This window comes from Myotis yumanensis, unplaced genomic scaffold (genome assembly GCF_028538775.1).
Source record: "Myotis yumanensis isolate MYYU_CA2020_CCGP unplaced genomic scaffold, mMyoYum1.0.hap1 SCAF_15, whole genome shotgun sequence".
Taxonomy (NCBI): Eukaryota; Metazoa; Chordata; class Mammalia; order Chiroptera; family Vespertilionidae; genus Myotis; species Myotis yumanensis.
In genome coordinates, this window is record NW_027223766.1 from 49,328,043 (window position 1) to 49,343,068 (window position 15,026).

General features: G+C 46.5%; 2 protein-coding genes across 7 annotated transcripts in view; both read right to left on the reverse strand.

Moving 5' to 3' along the window:
* Window positions 1-6,974, reverse strand: part of LOC138993224 (gasdermin-C-like) — a 32,668-nt gene extending 25,694 nt beyond the window's left edge. The window contains exons 1-5 of one of the 2 annotated variants that reach the window (XM_070392330.1): window positions 6,959-6,974; window positions 6,717-6,881; window positions 3,979-4,196; window positions 3,469-3,652; window positions 1,332-1,500 (exon numbers count right to left, since the gene is read on the reverse strand). In XM_070392330.1, the coding sequence (XP_070248431.1) occupies window positions 1,332-1,500; window positions 3,469-3,652; window positions 3,979-4,192 (567 nt within the window). In that variant the 5' untranslated portion in view covers window positions 4,193-4,196; window positions 6,717-6,881; window positions 6,959-6,974. Of the gene's footprint in view, window positions 1-1,331; window positions 1,501-3,468; window positions 3,653-3,978; window positions 4,208-6,716; window positions 6,882-6,958 lie in introns of those variants that run through there. The other variant, XM_070392331.1, reaches the window with a different exon arrangement.
* Window positions 6,975-12,307: 5,333 nt separating this feature from the next.
* Window positions 12,308-15,026, reverse strand: part of CYRIB (CYFIP related Rac1 interactor B) — a 113,881-nt gene continuing 111,162 nt past the window's right edge. For all 5 annotated transcript variants that reach the window (XM_070392337.1, XM_070392334.1, XM_070392335.1 and 2 more), the window contains 2 exons: window positions 14,844-14,914; window positions 12,308-13,024 (listed from right to left, as the gene is read on the reverse strand). In XM_070392337.1, coding sequence (XP_070248438.1) covers window positions 12,961-13,024; window positions 14,844-14,914 — 135 coding nt within the window. In that variant the 3' untranslated portion in view covers window positions 12,308-12,960. The remainder of the gene's footprint in view (window positions 13,025-14,843; window positions 14,915-15,026) is intronic.

A 15,026-nucleotide genomic window follows, 5' to 3' on the forward strand; every position in this document is an offset into this window, starting at 1 on the left:
TAGGAATAAATTTAACTAAGGAGGTAAAAGACCTGTACCCAGAAAACTACAGGATGTTGAAAAAAGAGATAGAGGAAGATATTAAACAAGTTGCAAGAATATACTGTGTTCATGGATTGGTAAAATCAACATCATTAAAATGTCCATACTATCCAAAGCAATTTATAGATTCAATGCAATCCCCATTAAAATACCAATATTTCACAGACTGAGAACAAACTCTCCAAAAATTTATGTGGAATAAAAAAAGACCTCAAATAAGTACAGCAATCCTGAGAAAGAAGAAGAAAGCTGGAGGAATCACAATACCAAATATCAAGTTATATTACAAAGCCACTGTTCTCAAAACTGCCTGGTACTGGCACAAGAACAGACATATAGATCAATAGAACAGAACAAAAAACTCAGAAATTGACCCAAGCCATTATGCTCAATTAATATTTGACAAAAGAGGCAAGAGCATACAATGGAATCAAGACAGTCTCTTCAATAAATGGTGTTGGGAAAATTGGACAGATACATGCAAAAAAATGAAGCTAGACCACCAACTTACACCATACACAAAAATAAACAATCTCTTACATCAAACTTAAGGTCCGTCTGGGTAAAAAAGAATATTTCCAACGTAAAGTAGGGAGCAGGCAAAAATAATATATTCTCATGATTTTCACTGAAGATTGAGCATATAACAGAGTCAAAACGAACATACAAATTAAAACAGACAGTGGACATTCAGATGACCCGAATCAACTGTCACTGGCAGAGTGGTTAGAGGCAATCAGGAAGGCAGGCAGACAGGTGAGCAGTTAGGAGCCAGCAGTCCCGGATTACAAGAGGGATGTCCGACTGCTGATTTAGGCCCGATCCCTGTAAACTGGCAGGACATTTTTCGAGGGGTCCCAAATTGGAGAGGGTGCAAATCAGGCTGAGGAACACACCCTCCACCGTGCACGAATTTCGTGCACCAGGCCACTAGTGTATATATAATGTGTAAAACACATTATAAACAGACACTATCTGATAAATGAATTTACTTTATAATTGAAAGTACTATTGTTGGTTTTTGTGAGTTATATTAATCCTATGTACCTGAAGACATTTAAACCTCCCTCCTATCAATTCTCCTCAGGATGCCATGGCATTTAGGGAATTTCAACCACTGAGGTTTTGTAGTAGGGGTCCCTCATTTCTTCCAGCATAAAACTGAATCTGTAGATAGTACAGCAGCCACCCCTTTAGGTTTGTCAGAATCCATCCTTTACCCAAAGCAAATGTAATACCACATAATTAAATCTACTTTCTATTTTATTGATTGGGTCCCCATCTCATACCTTGACAAAAATATTCAGAGGGAGGGAGAATTTCCCCGAGATGTTCATGCTGCTAAAATCCTGCAGCACAGGGCTGTTGAGCAGTTCCACGGTCTCGGTCACAACATACAGATTCACCCCTGCTTCTCGGCATTGCTTCAGAAAGTATGGCTCTGGGTCCGGCAGTTTCCTGTGGGGAAGAGAGGGTCAGAGTGGGAAGAGATGCCTTCCCGGGTGGCCCTGGGTCACCCTCCTCCTCAGGACCTGGAAGGGGTGTTCCTGCCACAGGCAGAAAGATCCTGGCACATGGGTTAATTTACCAAGGAAAGCGAAACATCATCTTTGCTACACAGCGGGGAGGGGCCCCCATTTTCTAATGGGAGCATGGGAAGGAGAGTACACAGGCTATTTTATGAAAGGCATAAGAATTTCCCAAAATTATATTGGTCCTGTTAGAGGGCAGTTTATAGATGCCCAGTGCCTGGGCCTCCCACCTGAAGAGGCCGGGAGCCTGACCATTGTCCAGAGGCACAGCCAGGGTGGGGTGGGGGCAAATGGATAAAAGTGATGAAGCAGGAGGTGCTGGATGAGTTTCCAGGACAATCACAAGGGGATGTGGACAGAGTAACTGTCGTTGGCAGGTGGCTGGGAGGGCTGCTGTGAAGATGCAGGTCTGGGCAGGGGACATGACGGGTTGAAAGTACAGAAGACATATTTCATCTGCATTTCCATTGTCAGGCTCAACTCTCGTTCCACTAAAGGCCCCACTGGGTTGGTGCCCTATATAAAACCTCGGGGAATCCTGAGAGATCCTTGCATTGCTTTTCAGTGGAGGAGGTCACAGCCTCCAGTGTGAGTTTTCCCGTCACCCTTTGGGAGAAATCAAGGCCCTCACCGTGTCTCTAAGATGTTGTGTCATCTGACATTCACTCACCTCCAAGCCTCACTTCTGTCACCTTCATCCTGGTTGGCTAAGCTCCCACCTCACTGACTTCCCACAGCTCCTGGAAACGCCAGGCTGGTCCTGGCCCAGGCTTCAAAACCCTCACCTGGACCACTTTCCTCCTGCTCTTTGTTCCCTTTATTCTGCAGGTCTCAGTTCAACTGTTAGCTCCACAGAGAGACCTAAATAGGCCCTCCCTTTTCCCACCAGCTCCTGACACCACCCACATCCATTTATCAAAAGTGTCTCATTGCCTTTCTTTTCACATTTCAAATTGTCCTGACATAGTATCCCTGAAATTGGAGCCTCTTAAACTGCTGAAAAAATTCTAGGACAAATTTTATTTTATTTTCCGGCCACGTACTCTTTTTTCCATAAAGTCTTTGTAAGTGTTAGTTCTAATAAAAGTCTTACAACACACCAGAAATGCAGAAACTGTGCCATGCCTTGTCAAAGTAATTTTCAGTCTCAATAGCCTGGGATTTTTACTAGTTGCTTACTTCAGTATTTCTTTGAACTGATAGAAAAACTATTTAGACCTGGCCTGTGTGGCTCAGTAGTTGAGCATCAAACTCTGAACCAGGAGGTCACAGGTCAATTCCCAGTCTGGGTACATGCCTGGGTTGCAGGTTCGATTCCCAGAAGGGGGCATGCAGGAGGCAGACAATCAATGATTCTCTCTCCTCATTGATGTTTCTATCTCTCCCTCTCCCTTCCTCTCTCTGAAATCAATAAAAACATATTTTTTTAAAAAGAAAGAAATACATTTTAAATTGAAATCTCTGTTTCTAAAAGATCTTTTTTTCACAGGCACTGAGGTAAATTAAGTCCTAGGACATTAAGCCATACTGTGTTTAAACAAAGAGGTTCAGAGCCTTTGCCTCACTTAAACGAATAATTTAACTTATTTTGTATTGCTTATTTTTCTCACTCACTGCATGTCCCCTGGCTCCGTAAATATGTTTTAGGGCAGAGATTTTTATGTCTTGTCATTCATTACTCTATTCTCTCCAGAAAACAGCATCGTAATGGACAACTACAGCTTTAATGAAGACTTATTAGATAACTCATCATCACTCGATGAATGAATGAATGTGTGAATACCCAAGAAGGGCAGCATGATCTGGGGTGTCATTTTCTTCATTCTGAGCCTCCTTGCCCACGAGGAGAGCTCTGCGTGGGGCTCATTGACCAGGTCCCTCCCCATGCCCTCACCTCTTCTGAAGCTCTGGCCAGGTTTCGTGTGGGGTGCTAACAATCTGGTACTCAAAGGAGGCCCCTCGGCACACAGCAGTCTCCTCTGAGAAGCCCACTTCTGCCCCAGCATTCACGCTCCCAGCCGCCTGCTGCTTCAAGACCTCGGTGTCACTGAAAAGGGCAGGCACTTCCACAGCAGCATCTGGAAACGAACAAGGTACCTGAGGTTCAGCCAAGAATTCCCTCTGGAACAGCTGGGAAATGGCATGGGGCCCTAGCTCGCCCAGCTCTCCCACTCACCTGAATCTCTCAACCGGGAAGCTAACTCATCAGCCGACATTTTGAGTGTAAATGACTCCTGAGGACGTTTGAATCCACCCAGGGGCTGGATACCAGGGATACTGTCCTAACCCTAAGGAATGGTGAGGTCCCCTGTGTGGGTGTCTCAGCATGTCTTGCCAGCTGCACCCCTTCTCCCTGCACCCTCGTTTTGCAGCCCCTGCCTCCTATGCCCCTGGCTGACAATACCTGGGACTGAAGAACCTGGTTCAAGGATGTGCATGAGGGAGACGTCAAGTGGGACATCAGGTAGTTGCCAAAACAGAGAGCGAGCCTTCTTCCTCTGTATTAGAGAAAACCGGCGTATCTTGGTGGCGCTCAGCAAGCATTTGACAGGTCTGAGCTCTTGGTCTCCGATCTCTTTGACCAATTTCTTGGTAGTTCTCCCAAACATGGAGGGCATGTTGCTAGGGGTAGAGAGAAGGGAAGCACGAAGATGAGGTGGGTCTTACAATGAGATTAAATGAGTTTTCATGTGTCATTCAGAGAGAGTTGGCAGTGACTTGACTGTCACAGGCCTTTGTCGTATATATACAGTGAAGTCACATGCATATGCAAGTGAACCCCATTAGCTTTAATGGGCCCTGGGTCTTCCTTAAATAGCTGTCCAACAGAATGGTCTTTAGTGAACAGATGAGATATCTACACCTGAGTCCCTGCTGCATCAGGGGACCAATGAGCACTTGCTTAACTTGTTGGAACTGCCAAAGAGGAGGTAAGTTCCCCTCCAAAACCAAATGTACGCACTTCCTTATGCCACCACAGTTCCCATCAAGCTGGCCACACTGTACGATGGAGGACTGATTGTTAGTGTGTGTGAACTACCTGTGTTCAGTGCTGCAAAGCCCATGCTTTTTAAGATCTTACCGAGTCTTGCTGAGACTGAAACAGAACAAGAGTGTGGCCGTCACAAAGGTGGGCATGAGATGATTAAATAAAGAACAGACGCCTGCATTGTTGTGCTAAGTGGACCATGATTCACCAGAAAATTATGAAATGCCTCATTGCTAAGTGTCAGGAGCCTTGTATGGGTACTCATCAATCTGTACTAATCAACCTGTACTTGTCAACCTATAGTCATCCACCTGTAGCCATCAACCAGTACTCATCAACCTGTAGTTGTCAACCTGTAGTCATCCACCTGTAGTTGTCAACCTGGATAACACTCTCATTCTGCTTTTAAACACTTTCCATTTCAAAGAATAATGTCAGTAGGATGGCAGAACAGAACTTTTCAGCCCTCATCCCTCCACGGAAATACCAGTTCTGACAACTACCTGTGGATAAGAGTTCCTCAATGGGTGCCTAGAGTCCAGCAGATCAAAACATCCAGGAATAAATGCATTTAAGAGTCAAAGCAGAGCAGTTTCACTTCCCATGTCACCCCTCCTCCAAGGCAGCATAATTCAGTCAAGACTAATCCCAGAGCCCATGCTTCTCCTCTGGGGAGTAGAGCACAGGGAGCCCACTCCCCGCCCTGTAGGACACTCCTAACCCTGTGGCCCAGGCTTCTCCCATGGGGGAGTGAGAGCAATCAGCCCGCCACCCCCACAACCCTATGCAAGACACTCCTAAGGCCTGCTTCTTTTTCATCCCACCCACAGCGCTGAGGCGGGTTGGCATGGCTGAAGACTCTGAGGGTAGGTAGATGGCACTGATAGATGAATGGGTAGAAAAGATGTACATTTACACAGTGGAATATGACTCCACCATAAAAAGAATGAAATCTTGCCATTTGTGACAACATGGATGCACCTAGAGGACATTACACTAAGTGAAATAAATCAGAGAGAAAAAGACAAATACCATATGATTTCATTTATATATGGACTCTTAATAAAAAAAAAAGAATAAACAACACAAAACAGACCCATAGATACAGAGAATAAGCTGATGGTTGCCAAAGGGAAGAGGGTGAGGATGGGTGAAAAAGAGATATGTCAAAGACACATCCCTTCATCTTACCTGCTTGTGTGTTGTTACCCAGAATTCTTTTGCATTAGGAAGAATGGTAAGAAGTGCTGATTTTTTTTGGGGGGGGGTGGTGGGAGGGGGGTTGTCAATCTAAAACAAACCAAAAACATCTCTATCCATTTCTCAAACCTATTCTGAACATTTCTCTCTATAGTATTGTTATTCCCGAAATGAGCTAGTTAATATCAATAAAGGGAAAAAAGCAAAGGGAAGGCCAGATATTATAACATGGTTATCTGGGCAGCTTCACCCTCCCTAGGGAACCACTCCCTGCAGGTCACTGGGGGAAGGGATAGAGCAAAGGGGGAGGTGGGCGCATGTGCAGTAGAAGTGGGGGGATGGGGTGGGTAGGGAGTGTAGGGGGGTGCTTGCCTGTCAGTCTAGCCTGGGGAACAATGGATTGGCTGGGGGGTAACCCCATCAGAAGCATGTGAAATCTTGAAGAGTTAATTGGTTAGTTTGGAGAAGCTCCTGGTTAAAACCCCAAAGAGTTCCCTCTCTCATTCGCTCTTGTTCTCTTTCTCTCTCTTGCTCTATGACCCACTCAGCCGTGTGCTCCCCTGTTCTCTCTTCATAGCCATGTGGCCTTACACAGCCCCATGACCCATGCCATACTGACCTCACACACAAAATACCCAGCTGGGAACACAGCTAAGCTAACCAGGTGCTGGATTGGACTGGACTTTAACATGGAACAGAAATTCTGGGCAGTGGCCTTGATCCTAGCCCTGCTGAAGGCAAGAATGAACTTCTTCCATGGCAAGATGGACAGAGATGGGACCTTGGAGGGCAACCCCTTAATTTTATATCATCAATAAAGCTCTCCACTCCATGAAACCCCATCCTCCTGATGGAGCCTCAGGGAATTCTTTTCCTCATGGCATCTCAAGAATCCCACTTCCACTGATAACAGTATCTTCTTATTCACCCCCTGGTCCCTGGTTAGAACTTACCAGTTGTATATTGTCTTGTCTTATAGAGAAAGGCTCCAATGGGTAGGGCTTCTTCCAATCTCCAGACCGCCTGAGGTCAGACGAAATCCAGAGAACAGAGAAGTGCGACTGCTTGTTGTGTTTTCTTCCCACCAGCAGGTCCCTGACAAGGTCCAGGGCAATATCCTGTAATAAGAAGCAGATGAAGCCCTCATCTCCTCCAGACTAGGTCTGGGGCTGAGCTCTGGATCAACCAGTCTTACCTCTCAAGTCCTTCTCAGGCAAGTGGAGACTGGAATCAGGCAGGATTTCTATATACACTGTCTCTGCCAGGCTGTCCCATAGGACAGTAGCTAGGATCTCCAGAAGCAGAGCATGTCTGTTCCTGACCCAGAGAACAGTCTGAGCAAGTCTGATTCGTGGGTTCATTCATGGATGAGTGATTGCTGAAACAACTTATTTGGCTACATGCCTCCTTAAATGCGCTGTGTAGGATGTGGCCATGTGTCAGCAGGAAAGGTAGATATGCTTCAGGAGAGAAGAGGTACATGCAGGACCCTGGGCAGAGCCTTGGTTGAATCAAAATTAATGCTAAACCCGCCTGTGTGTCATGTGCTGTACAATCGATCTTACAACAATCTTTAATGGTAAAGAAAAAGGAGATTTTTAAAAGGACAAAACAACTTGTCCCAAACCCATTTACTTTCTAAATGATCACTCCTGTGGCCCCATGGGACGAAGGGAAATGCCTGGCAGAGGGGAGCCTGGGGAGCAGGCAGTCCCAGCTCTGACGCTCAGAAGGGCAGCTGAGGGTGCCTCACAAGGCACTAGTCCCCTCTTCTTCCATCCACTGTTCATGCAAGTCCCACACCTGCCCTTCCCCACCTGGGGAACGGGACAACCACTCCATGCGCCAGAGGGCTCACGGCTGTGCTTTCCACATGACCCACCAGCCCGAAAGATTACCCCAGACTGAATTTACTTGCCAAATTTACATTGTAAAAACAACAGACTCGAAATATACAGTTTTGTAGGTGCATATACCACTGTGCCACAGGCCAGCACCTGAGAGCCCTGCCCTATTTTGGGACATTCTAGAAGCCAGGAAACGTGACTCAGCTGTTTGGGGCGAGTTATGTGAGTCCAAGGAAGCCTGCAGGTTTTAGTTGGCTTTGTTGAACCAACATCACCATAAGCAGCTGCTAGCTTTCCTTACCCAGTTCCCTGTTCTCCATCAGGAAGCACCTCCGACATCCCAGAGGAGGGATATAAACGGGAAACCTGGGGAAGTGAGTGTGCAGCCACAGCTGAGCATCCCTGGTCCTCCACTGGGAACAGCCGCCAATGGGGAAGCAGGGATCCTGGAAAAGCAGAGAAGCTCCACATTCCTCCCTGCAGTGTGCAAGCAGCACCCATGCCTCCCTCCTGGCAACCTCACACAGGAGTCTTCTGTTTATGCCCACGCCACAGGGAAGTGCTTGGTCCCCTGCATAAGAGTAAGCAACGCCAATTTACTTAAGGTTTCAGGGGAGACTGAGGCGGAGTGGCCATTGCCCAGCATGTTATTTTCTTGAAAATTCTCCACTAGCTCTTTTCTGGTTGGCCCTGTTCACAGGTATTCATGGAGACTTCTCTCAGACCCTCCCTGCCTCACACCTCCCCCTACCCCTCCTCCTCCTCCACCTGTCTTCCTCCTCTTTCCCCTTCCCCACCCCAAGGTCTTACAAGTTTCAGTCATGAGCTTCTAGGTTTCTGCTCTCCCCCGCATTCCCTCTCCCTTTCCTTATACAGAACAATGTAAGCTTCTCAGAGCCCCACCCTTGCTGAGCCAGCCAGTCGGCCAGGTAGTTTCTAGGTTTTGGGTCTACACCTTCTACACATTTTTTCGACACCAGTGCTGGGGTAACAAGGTCAGTAAGACAGAGTTCCCGACTACACAGACTATTAGCTTTAGTGTGGGGACATCAACCATACACCTTCTAAAAATGGAAGGTAAGTTTGTCCTTACTCATTTCTTGAGAGCACGGTGGCCTATATTTCTACAATTTCTTCCCTGGAGGCCTCCATGACAGCTGCCCCGATTTGCACCACTCATGCTTCCTCCCTCTCACCTCTTGCTTCTTCATCCATCACCTCACTCCCTACCAACCAGCCCGTTTCAGAATTCCTTTCCTGGCTCCGAGTGTCAGAGCTATAGGAAGCCATGCCACACCATTCTTGTAGACATTAACTCTGCCAGGGTCTATCTGATCGCTTTTCATCACTTCCAAGACCAACAGCCTGCCCCACCCACCATCAACACTTAACCTGGATTATCCCAATCCCCTAATTAGACTTCCTGCTTCTGCCCTGTCTACTGTCCACAAGGCAAACCCATCTTTTCAAAAGTGCATCGCATACCTCCCTGGGGATCTAACCTTTGTACTACCTGCCAATCCCACTTCAAGTAAAAACAGTCACAATGGCCTGCATGCACTTGACCTCACGTTCCGAAGAATTCTCTCACTCATTGCAGCTGTTCATATGCCAGGAAATTTCTTCCTTTGGTTAGTTCCTCTACCTAGAATCTGTCCCCCCAAATAGCTAGAGTTCACCTCCTTTTGTTTAAGTCTTCAAGTCACTTCCTAAGGCTTTCGCTGTCAAATTGCAAACATGCCATTACTCATTAATTTATAACCCCTCTTAACCTTCCTTCTAGGCCTCCCTTGGTTTGAGTTGGGACAAAACACAGGCTTTCCATTTAATCCCCAAATGAGGGTCAGGGCTCAGCGGGGCCCAAAGTCTAGGCAAAGAATCTGCCCAGCCTGAAACTCACCTGCTGCAAAGCAAGTCTCCTCCTCACCATCTGTGATGTGAAGAATGTCCAGGTGGGAAGAAGCCAGGTCAGCTGAGCCGAGGGTATCCCTGCTGGAGCCTCTCACATCCCCGAACCTGCAGCCCCACACTTCCTCCTCCAGGCCAGGTGTGCCAGCTTTGCTCAGGGTGCTGTGGGGACCCCTTGCATCAGAATCACCTGGGACTCTTGGAGAAACTCAGAGTCCCTGACCTCACTCTATCTTCTGAACAATATCTTCGGAATCAGTCTCTAAAGGGGAACCTGGAAGCTTATTTTATCACTTTACTTTTCCTATTTATTGAGATATTACTGACATAACTCATAAATTTAAGGGGTACAATGTGATGATCTCATACACACATATATTACAAAGTGATTACCACAATTAGGTTAACACCTCCATCACCTCACAAAATTACCCTTTATTCTGTGGTGATAACATTTAAGATTGACATTTGGGACCTGACTGTGTGGCTCAGTGCTTAGAGCATCGGCCCATGCACCAAAGGGTTGCGGGTTCAATTCACAGTTGACGGCACATACCTTGGTTGCAGGTTTGATCCCTGGCCACGGTCAAGTGCAGTAGGCAACCAATCAATGTTTCTTTTTTTTTTTTTTTTTTAATATATTTTATTGATTTTTACAGAGAGGAAGGGAGAGGGATAGAGAGTCAGAAACATTAGTGAGAGAAACATCAATCAGCTGCCTCCTGTACGCCCCCTACTGGGGATGTGCCTGCAACCAAGGTACATGTCCTTGACTGGAATCGAACCTGGAACCCTTCAGTCCGCAGGCCGACGCTCTATCCAGTGAGCCAAACTGGCCAGGGCAACCAATCAATGTTTCACTCTCTCATCCCCCCTCCTTCCTTCCCTTCCCCTCTCCAAAAATTGACAGAAAAAATATCCTTGGGTGAGGATTAATTAAAAAAAAAAAAAAAAAAAGACTGACATTTAGTTGTCAAATTAACTTGCTCTTATCATTAGAGGAGGGGTCAGCAAACTTTCTGTAAAGGGCCAGATGGTATTTTCACCTCTGAGGGCCACATGGCCCCGATCACAAGAATTCCCTTCTACTATCGTGGCGCAAAAGTAGCCCAAAATGATACATAAACAAACCAATGAGGCTGTGTTCCCATAAGATTTTATTTATGGACATTAGAATTTGAATCTCTGTACTTTACACATGCCATGGAATATTGTTCTTTTGATTTTTTCCAACCTTTTAAAAACATAGAAATGCTTCTTAGTTCACAAACACAGGCAATTTGGGCAGGCTGGCCTGCAGACTAGCTGGGAACCCCGGTGCAGAGTTAGTTCTCCCCAACACCCAGGCGTGCACTGGGCTGGCGGCAGGACCACAGCAGTGATCCTTGGTCCTGGCTGTGTCATTCTTGTTTATGTTTGTCCACTCAGGAGTTCACTTGTCCTGCCTGAAATTTGTGGATGGCACAAGATCCTCAGGGTGCAGAAGGAACATCACCCACGGCCATTCTCGAGTTCTAAAGATCAAAAAAATTACCCTGAAGGGCAGTGACATATCGGAGGGGCTGGATAAGATACCTGTCCTAGTTGCTCCGGGCTGCCATAACAAATTCCCACGAGTGGCTTAAAGCGACAGAATTTATTCTCAGTCCTGGAAGGCAGAGTTTGAGATCAAGGTGTCCGCAGGCTTGGTGCTGAGGCTGAGGGAGAATCTGGCCTGTGACGGGTTCCTTGGCTGGTAGCCGCACTGCACCAGCCTCCACCTCCATCTTCACGTGGCCTCCTGCTCTGTGCCCATCCCCTTCCTTCCTCTTACAGAGCTGACGCTAGATTTAGGGCCACTCCAATGCAGGGTGACCTTAACTACAGACTTTAGTTTCAGTTACAAAAACCCTTTTTCCCAATAAGGTCGCATTTTCCAGTTGCGGGTGAGCATACCTTTTGGGGGTTCACGATTTAACCCAGGACAATACTCTCAGAAGGGTCCAGAAGGACCTGGAGAATGCTATCCCCAAGGCTGGTGCTCAAAAGATCAGGTGGATGAGGGAGGAAGATGACTGGCTCAGGGCCACCTGACCGAGCCATGGACATGGGACATGGCGTGACACAGTCTCAACAGCGAGTGCAGAGGCAGCTGCAAATGGGCGAGCATGTGCTGAGCCGTGAGGCTGCCGGGCTCCATCGGAAGGGCCACGGCTCCTGAGCTGCCCTATTGAGCCGGGTCTGGACAGAGCCTCCAGGAGCTGCGTCCACAGTTAACTCTTTTAATGGTGTCAGAGCTTCAACACTGTCCTCATTAAAGCCTGCATGGACTAGACAGCCTTTAAGCAGCATCTCACACCTGCACATTCACAAAGTAAGGTTTTAGGGCCTTGAACGACAAACACGCTTGTTTTCTCCCACGCAGGGGATCGGGGCCTTCAGCTCCTCCTGGGAAGCCCCTCACGCTCACTCCCCTCCAACATGAAGGCTCTTCCTCCCACTCTGCGTCCTGCAGCTCCTCCCCCTCGCTCCTGGGAAACCAGACCACGCAAGAGTGGACGTCCTGCAGTTACTCCTTCCACACGAGGTAAGCAAGGCTAGCAGTCCGTCATCGCTGGTCTTACTGCCCTCGGCAAGCTTAGGAAAGCAATGAAAACGGGGTACACACAGACAATACTAGAGAAAAATGCTATTCAAAAGACCCAGCTCGCTCCTAAAAGAAGGGAAATTATGTAGTATGTATGTGCATTTCATAAAAATATACAACAGAGAGCCCTAGACGCCTAAAACCAAACTTCAGGAAACCAGGCCACACTTAGAAAAATGAAAGCTGATTTTTATTTTATCATCAACAGCCATTCTTTAAACATGAACATGCATACGTAATACTCTACGCACACATCACAGTTTTAACGTTAGTTAATAAAGGTTAAACACACAACATACATCCTTACAAAAAGGTCAAAATGCAAACTTAAAACTTTAAACAAAAGTCTTACTAATTTAAAAAAAGTTTGTGTTGGGTACCATCTGTACAACACAATTAATTTAAACATTTTCATTTGGCTGCACATGAAAAAAAGCGGCAGTAGAAAATAAAGTCATTGAGGGCTTTTAAATAGCAGAGTAGGCAGTTTCGCCATGCAGGAGAAGCAATATTAAATATTAGTTTTCAAAAAAAATCCACATTTAAAAATATTTAGTTCAAGTCATAGAATTTCTCTCAGTGGAGACCCCAATGCGATGCATGATTAGCTGCCTCAGGTGGCCTGTCTGAAAGGCAACCCCTCCAGGGTATAACTTGACTGATTTTGGCACAGAAAAGAAGTCTTAAGAACAAGAACATGATTAAAAAAGAGGGCAGAGGAACAGAGGGAAGAACTAAAGCGAGAGTAAGTGAGAGAGTAATTGCAATCACTAAAAACTGTGCATCCGAGTCACTGCAGGCGCTCGCTCTGGAGTGTCATTGCAGCATGGATTTAATTTGCTTGGAGGTAGTCTCATCGTTCAAATGTTTTGTTGTGTACCTAACGGGAAGAAACACCCATTGCAGGGAATTAGAAAACACACATCATCACTGGCATCCGGCTCTACGACAAGCAGAGCGACTGGCCAGGCAACATTCTCTCAGGCCTTTCCCTTCCGGCGTCAGCTGGCTCAGGCTCCGCACTGGTCCTCCCATCGCCTTTCAGACGCAGAGCCAGCAGCTGGGAAACTGTTAGAACTGCCCTGTTGGGAAGATCTGGTTAAATTCTAAAGTAAACAATTGACTGTAACTTCTCACTCAGAGGAAAATTATTGTTGTTCTAACTTAGGGGTCGAAAAATTGTAGCCTTTGAGCCAAATCCAACCTACTACCTATTTTTCTATGGCCTGTGAGCTGAGCATATTCTTACATTTTTAAATGGTTGGGGGGGGGGCATCAAAATAAAAGTAATACTTCATGTTAACATGGAAATCATACGAACTGAGTTTTTAGTTTTACTAGAACGCAGCCATTACTGAGTCACTTCAGCATGGCTTATGGCTACCATCTCACTACGAACGCAGCGTTGAGGAGCTGGGACAGGGCCACGTGGTCCACAGAGCCTAGAACAGTGATGGCGAACCTATGACACACGTGTCAGAGGTGACACGCAAACTCATTTATTTTGGTTGATTTTTCTTTGTTAAATGGCATTTAAATATATAAAATAAATATCAAAAATATAAGTTTTTGTTTTACTATGGTTGCAAATATCAAAAAATTTCTTTATGTGACATGGCACCAGAGTTAAGTTAGGGTTTTCCAAAATGCTGACACGCCAAGCTCAAAAGGTTCGCCGTCACTGGCCTAGAACCCTGCTTCCTCGCTCTCCTCACAGAAAGGGGAGCGGCCCTGCTCCACATACTCAGCTTCAGGACAGTCTACCTACCACATCCCTTTTCTCAGTTCTCCAGGCGCCTTATTTCCAGGCAGGGGTGTTTTGCTCTAAGTTTGTAAACACAAATTAAGAATCTAAAAGGGAATCGCTAAGAGTGGTTCGTATTTTAAAAGAAGATTCACGACAGGATTCCTGTCAGAAAGAGCAGAAACCCAATAAGCAAGCCTACTATGTGCCAGGCAGCTCCAGGAGCTTACAAGCGAGCAGAGGAAGAGGGATGATAAGATACCTGCACGCAGAAGAGTAACCTGGCTGCAAAGGAGGGAAGCCCGAGCCGGGACCGACCAGCTCACCCAGAGGCTGCGGGCCGCAGGGAGGAGTGTGGGGATTACTCTGAGGGCAGTGAAAGCCAGGGCAGGATACGAAGCAGGGGAGCAATGTGTGACTTCACTGATGGTCTGAAAGGGTCGCTCTGGTGCCGAGGGAGCAGAAGGAGCAGCAGAGGGACCAACCGGGTGCTGTTACGGGGTCCAGGAGACCAAAGCTTGGACCAGACGAGGAGCAATGGGAACAGGCTCCCCAGGCTTGAACGTGGGTATATTGTGGAGCTATCTCAGGCAGAACGTAATGCTGTATCAATCTGCCTTATAAGAATTTCACATAGACAGCTGCTTTAAGGAACATATCATTTAAGCAGGCACATACACAGTCTCTCCGAATTAAAGAAATTTAAACTCCATTCCTATTAAGTTCATTCCCAATCAATTTAAAAATTAAAGACATATCTGCACTCAAGTAAATGCTTAGAGAGGTAAAGAGGCAAACATATGCTTACTAGGCAGCTGAAGCAAAGTTACCAATAAGAAGGGGATCTTTACATTCCTGAATGAACATTTACGTCCACAGCCTTGTGCTCCTCCCACTCTGAAGCGCGTTCTTACATGCACTTTTCCGACCCATGTGTGCACGGACATACACCCACCTGAGAGCATTGAGAAGACCTTCTACACTATTAGGAGGCTGGTCCTTAAGAACTTTGATACAACCTTTCATCTAAGGAGAAAAGAAAACAGAAAAGGTGAGACATCTTTTTTTCAGCGAACATGACTTTCAAAACGGTAATACTCACACCAGCACCACAACCACAGAGCTCACACCACAGAGG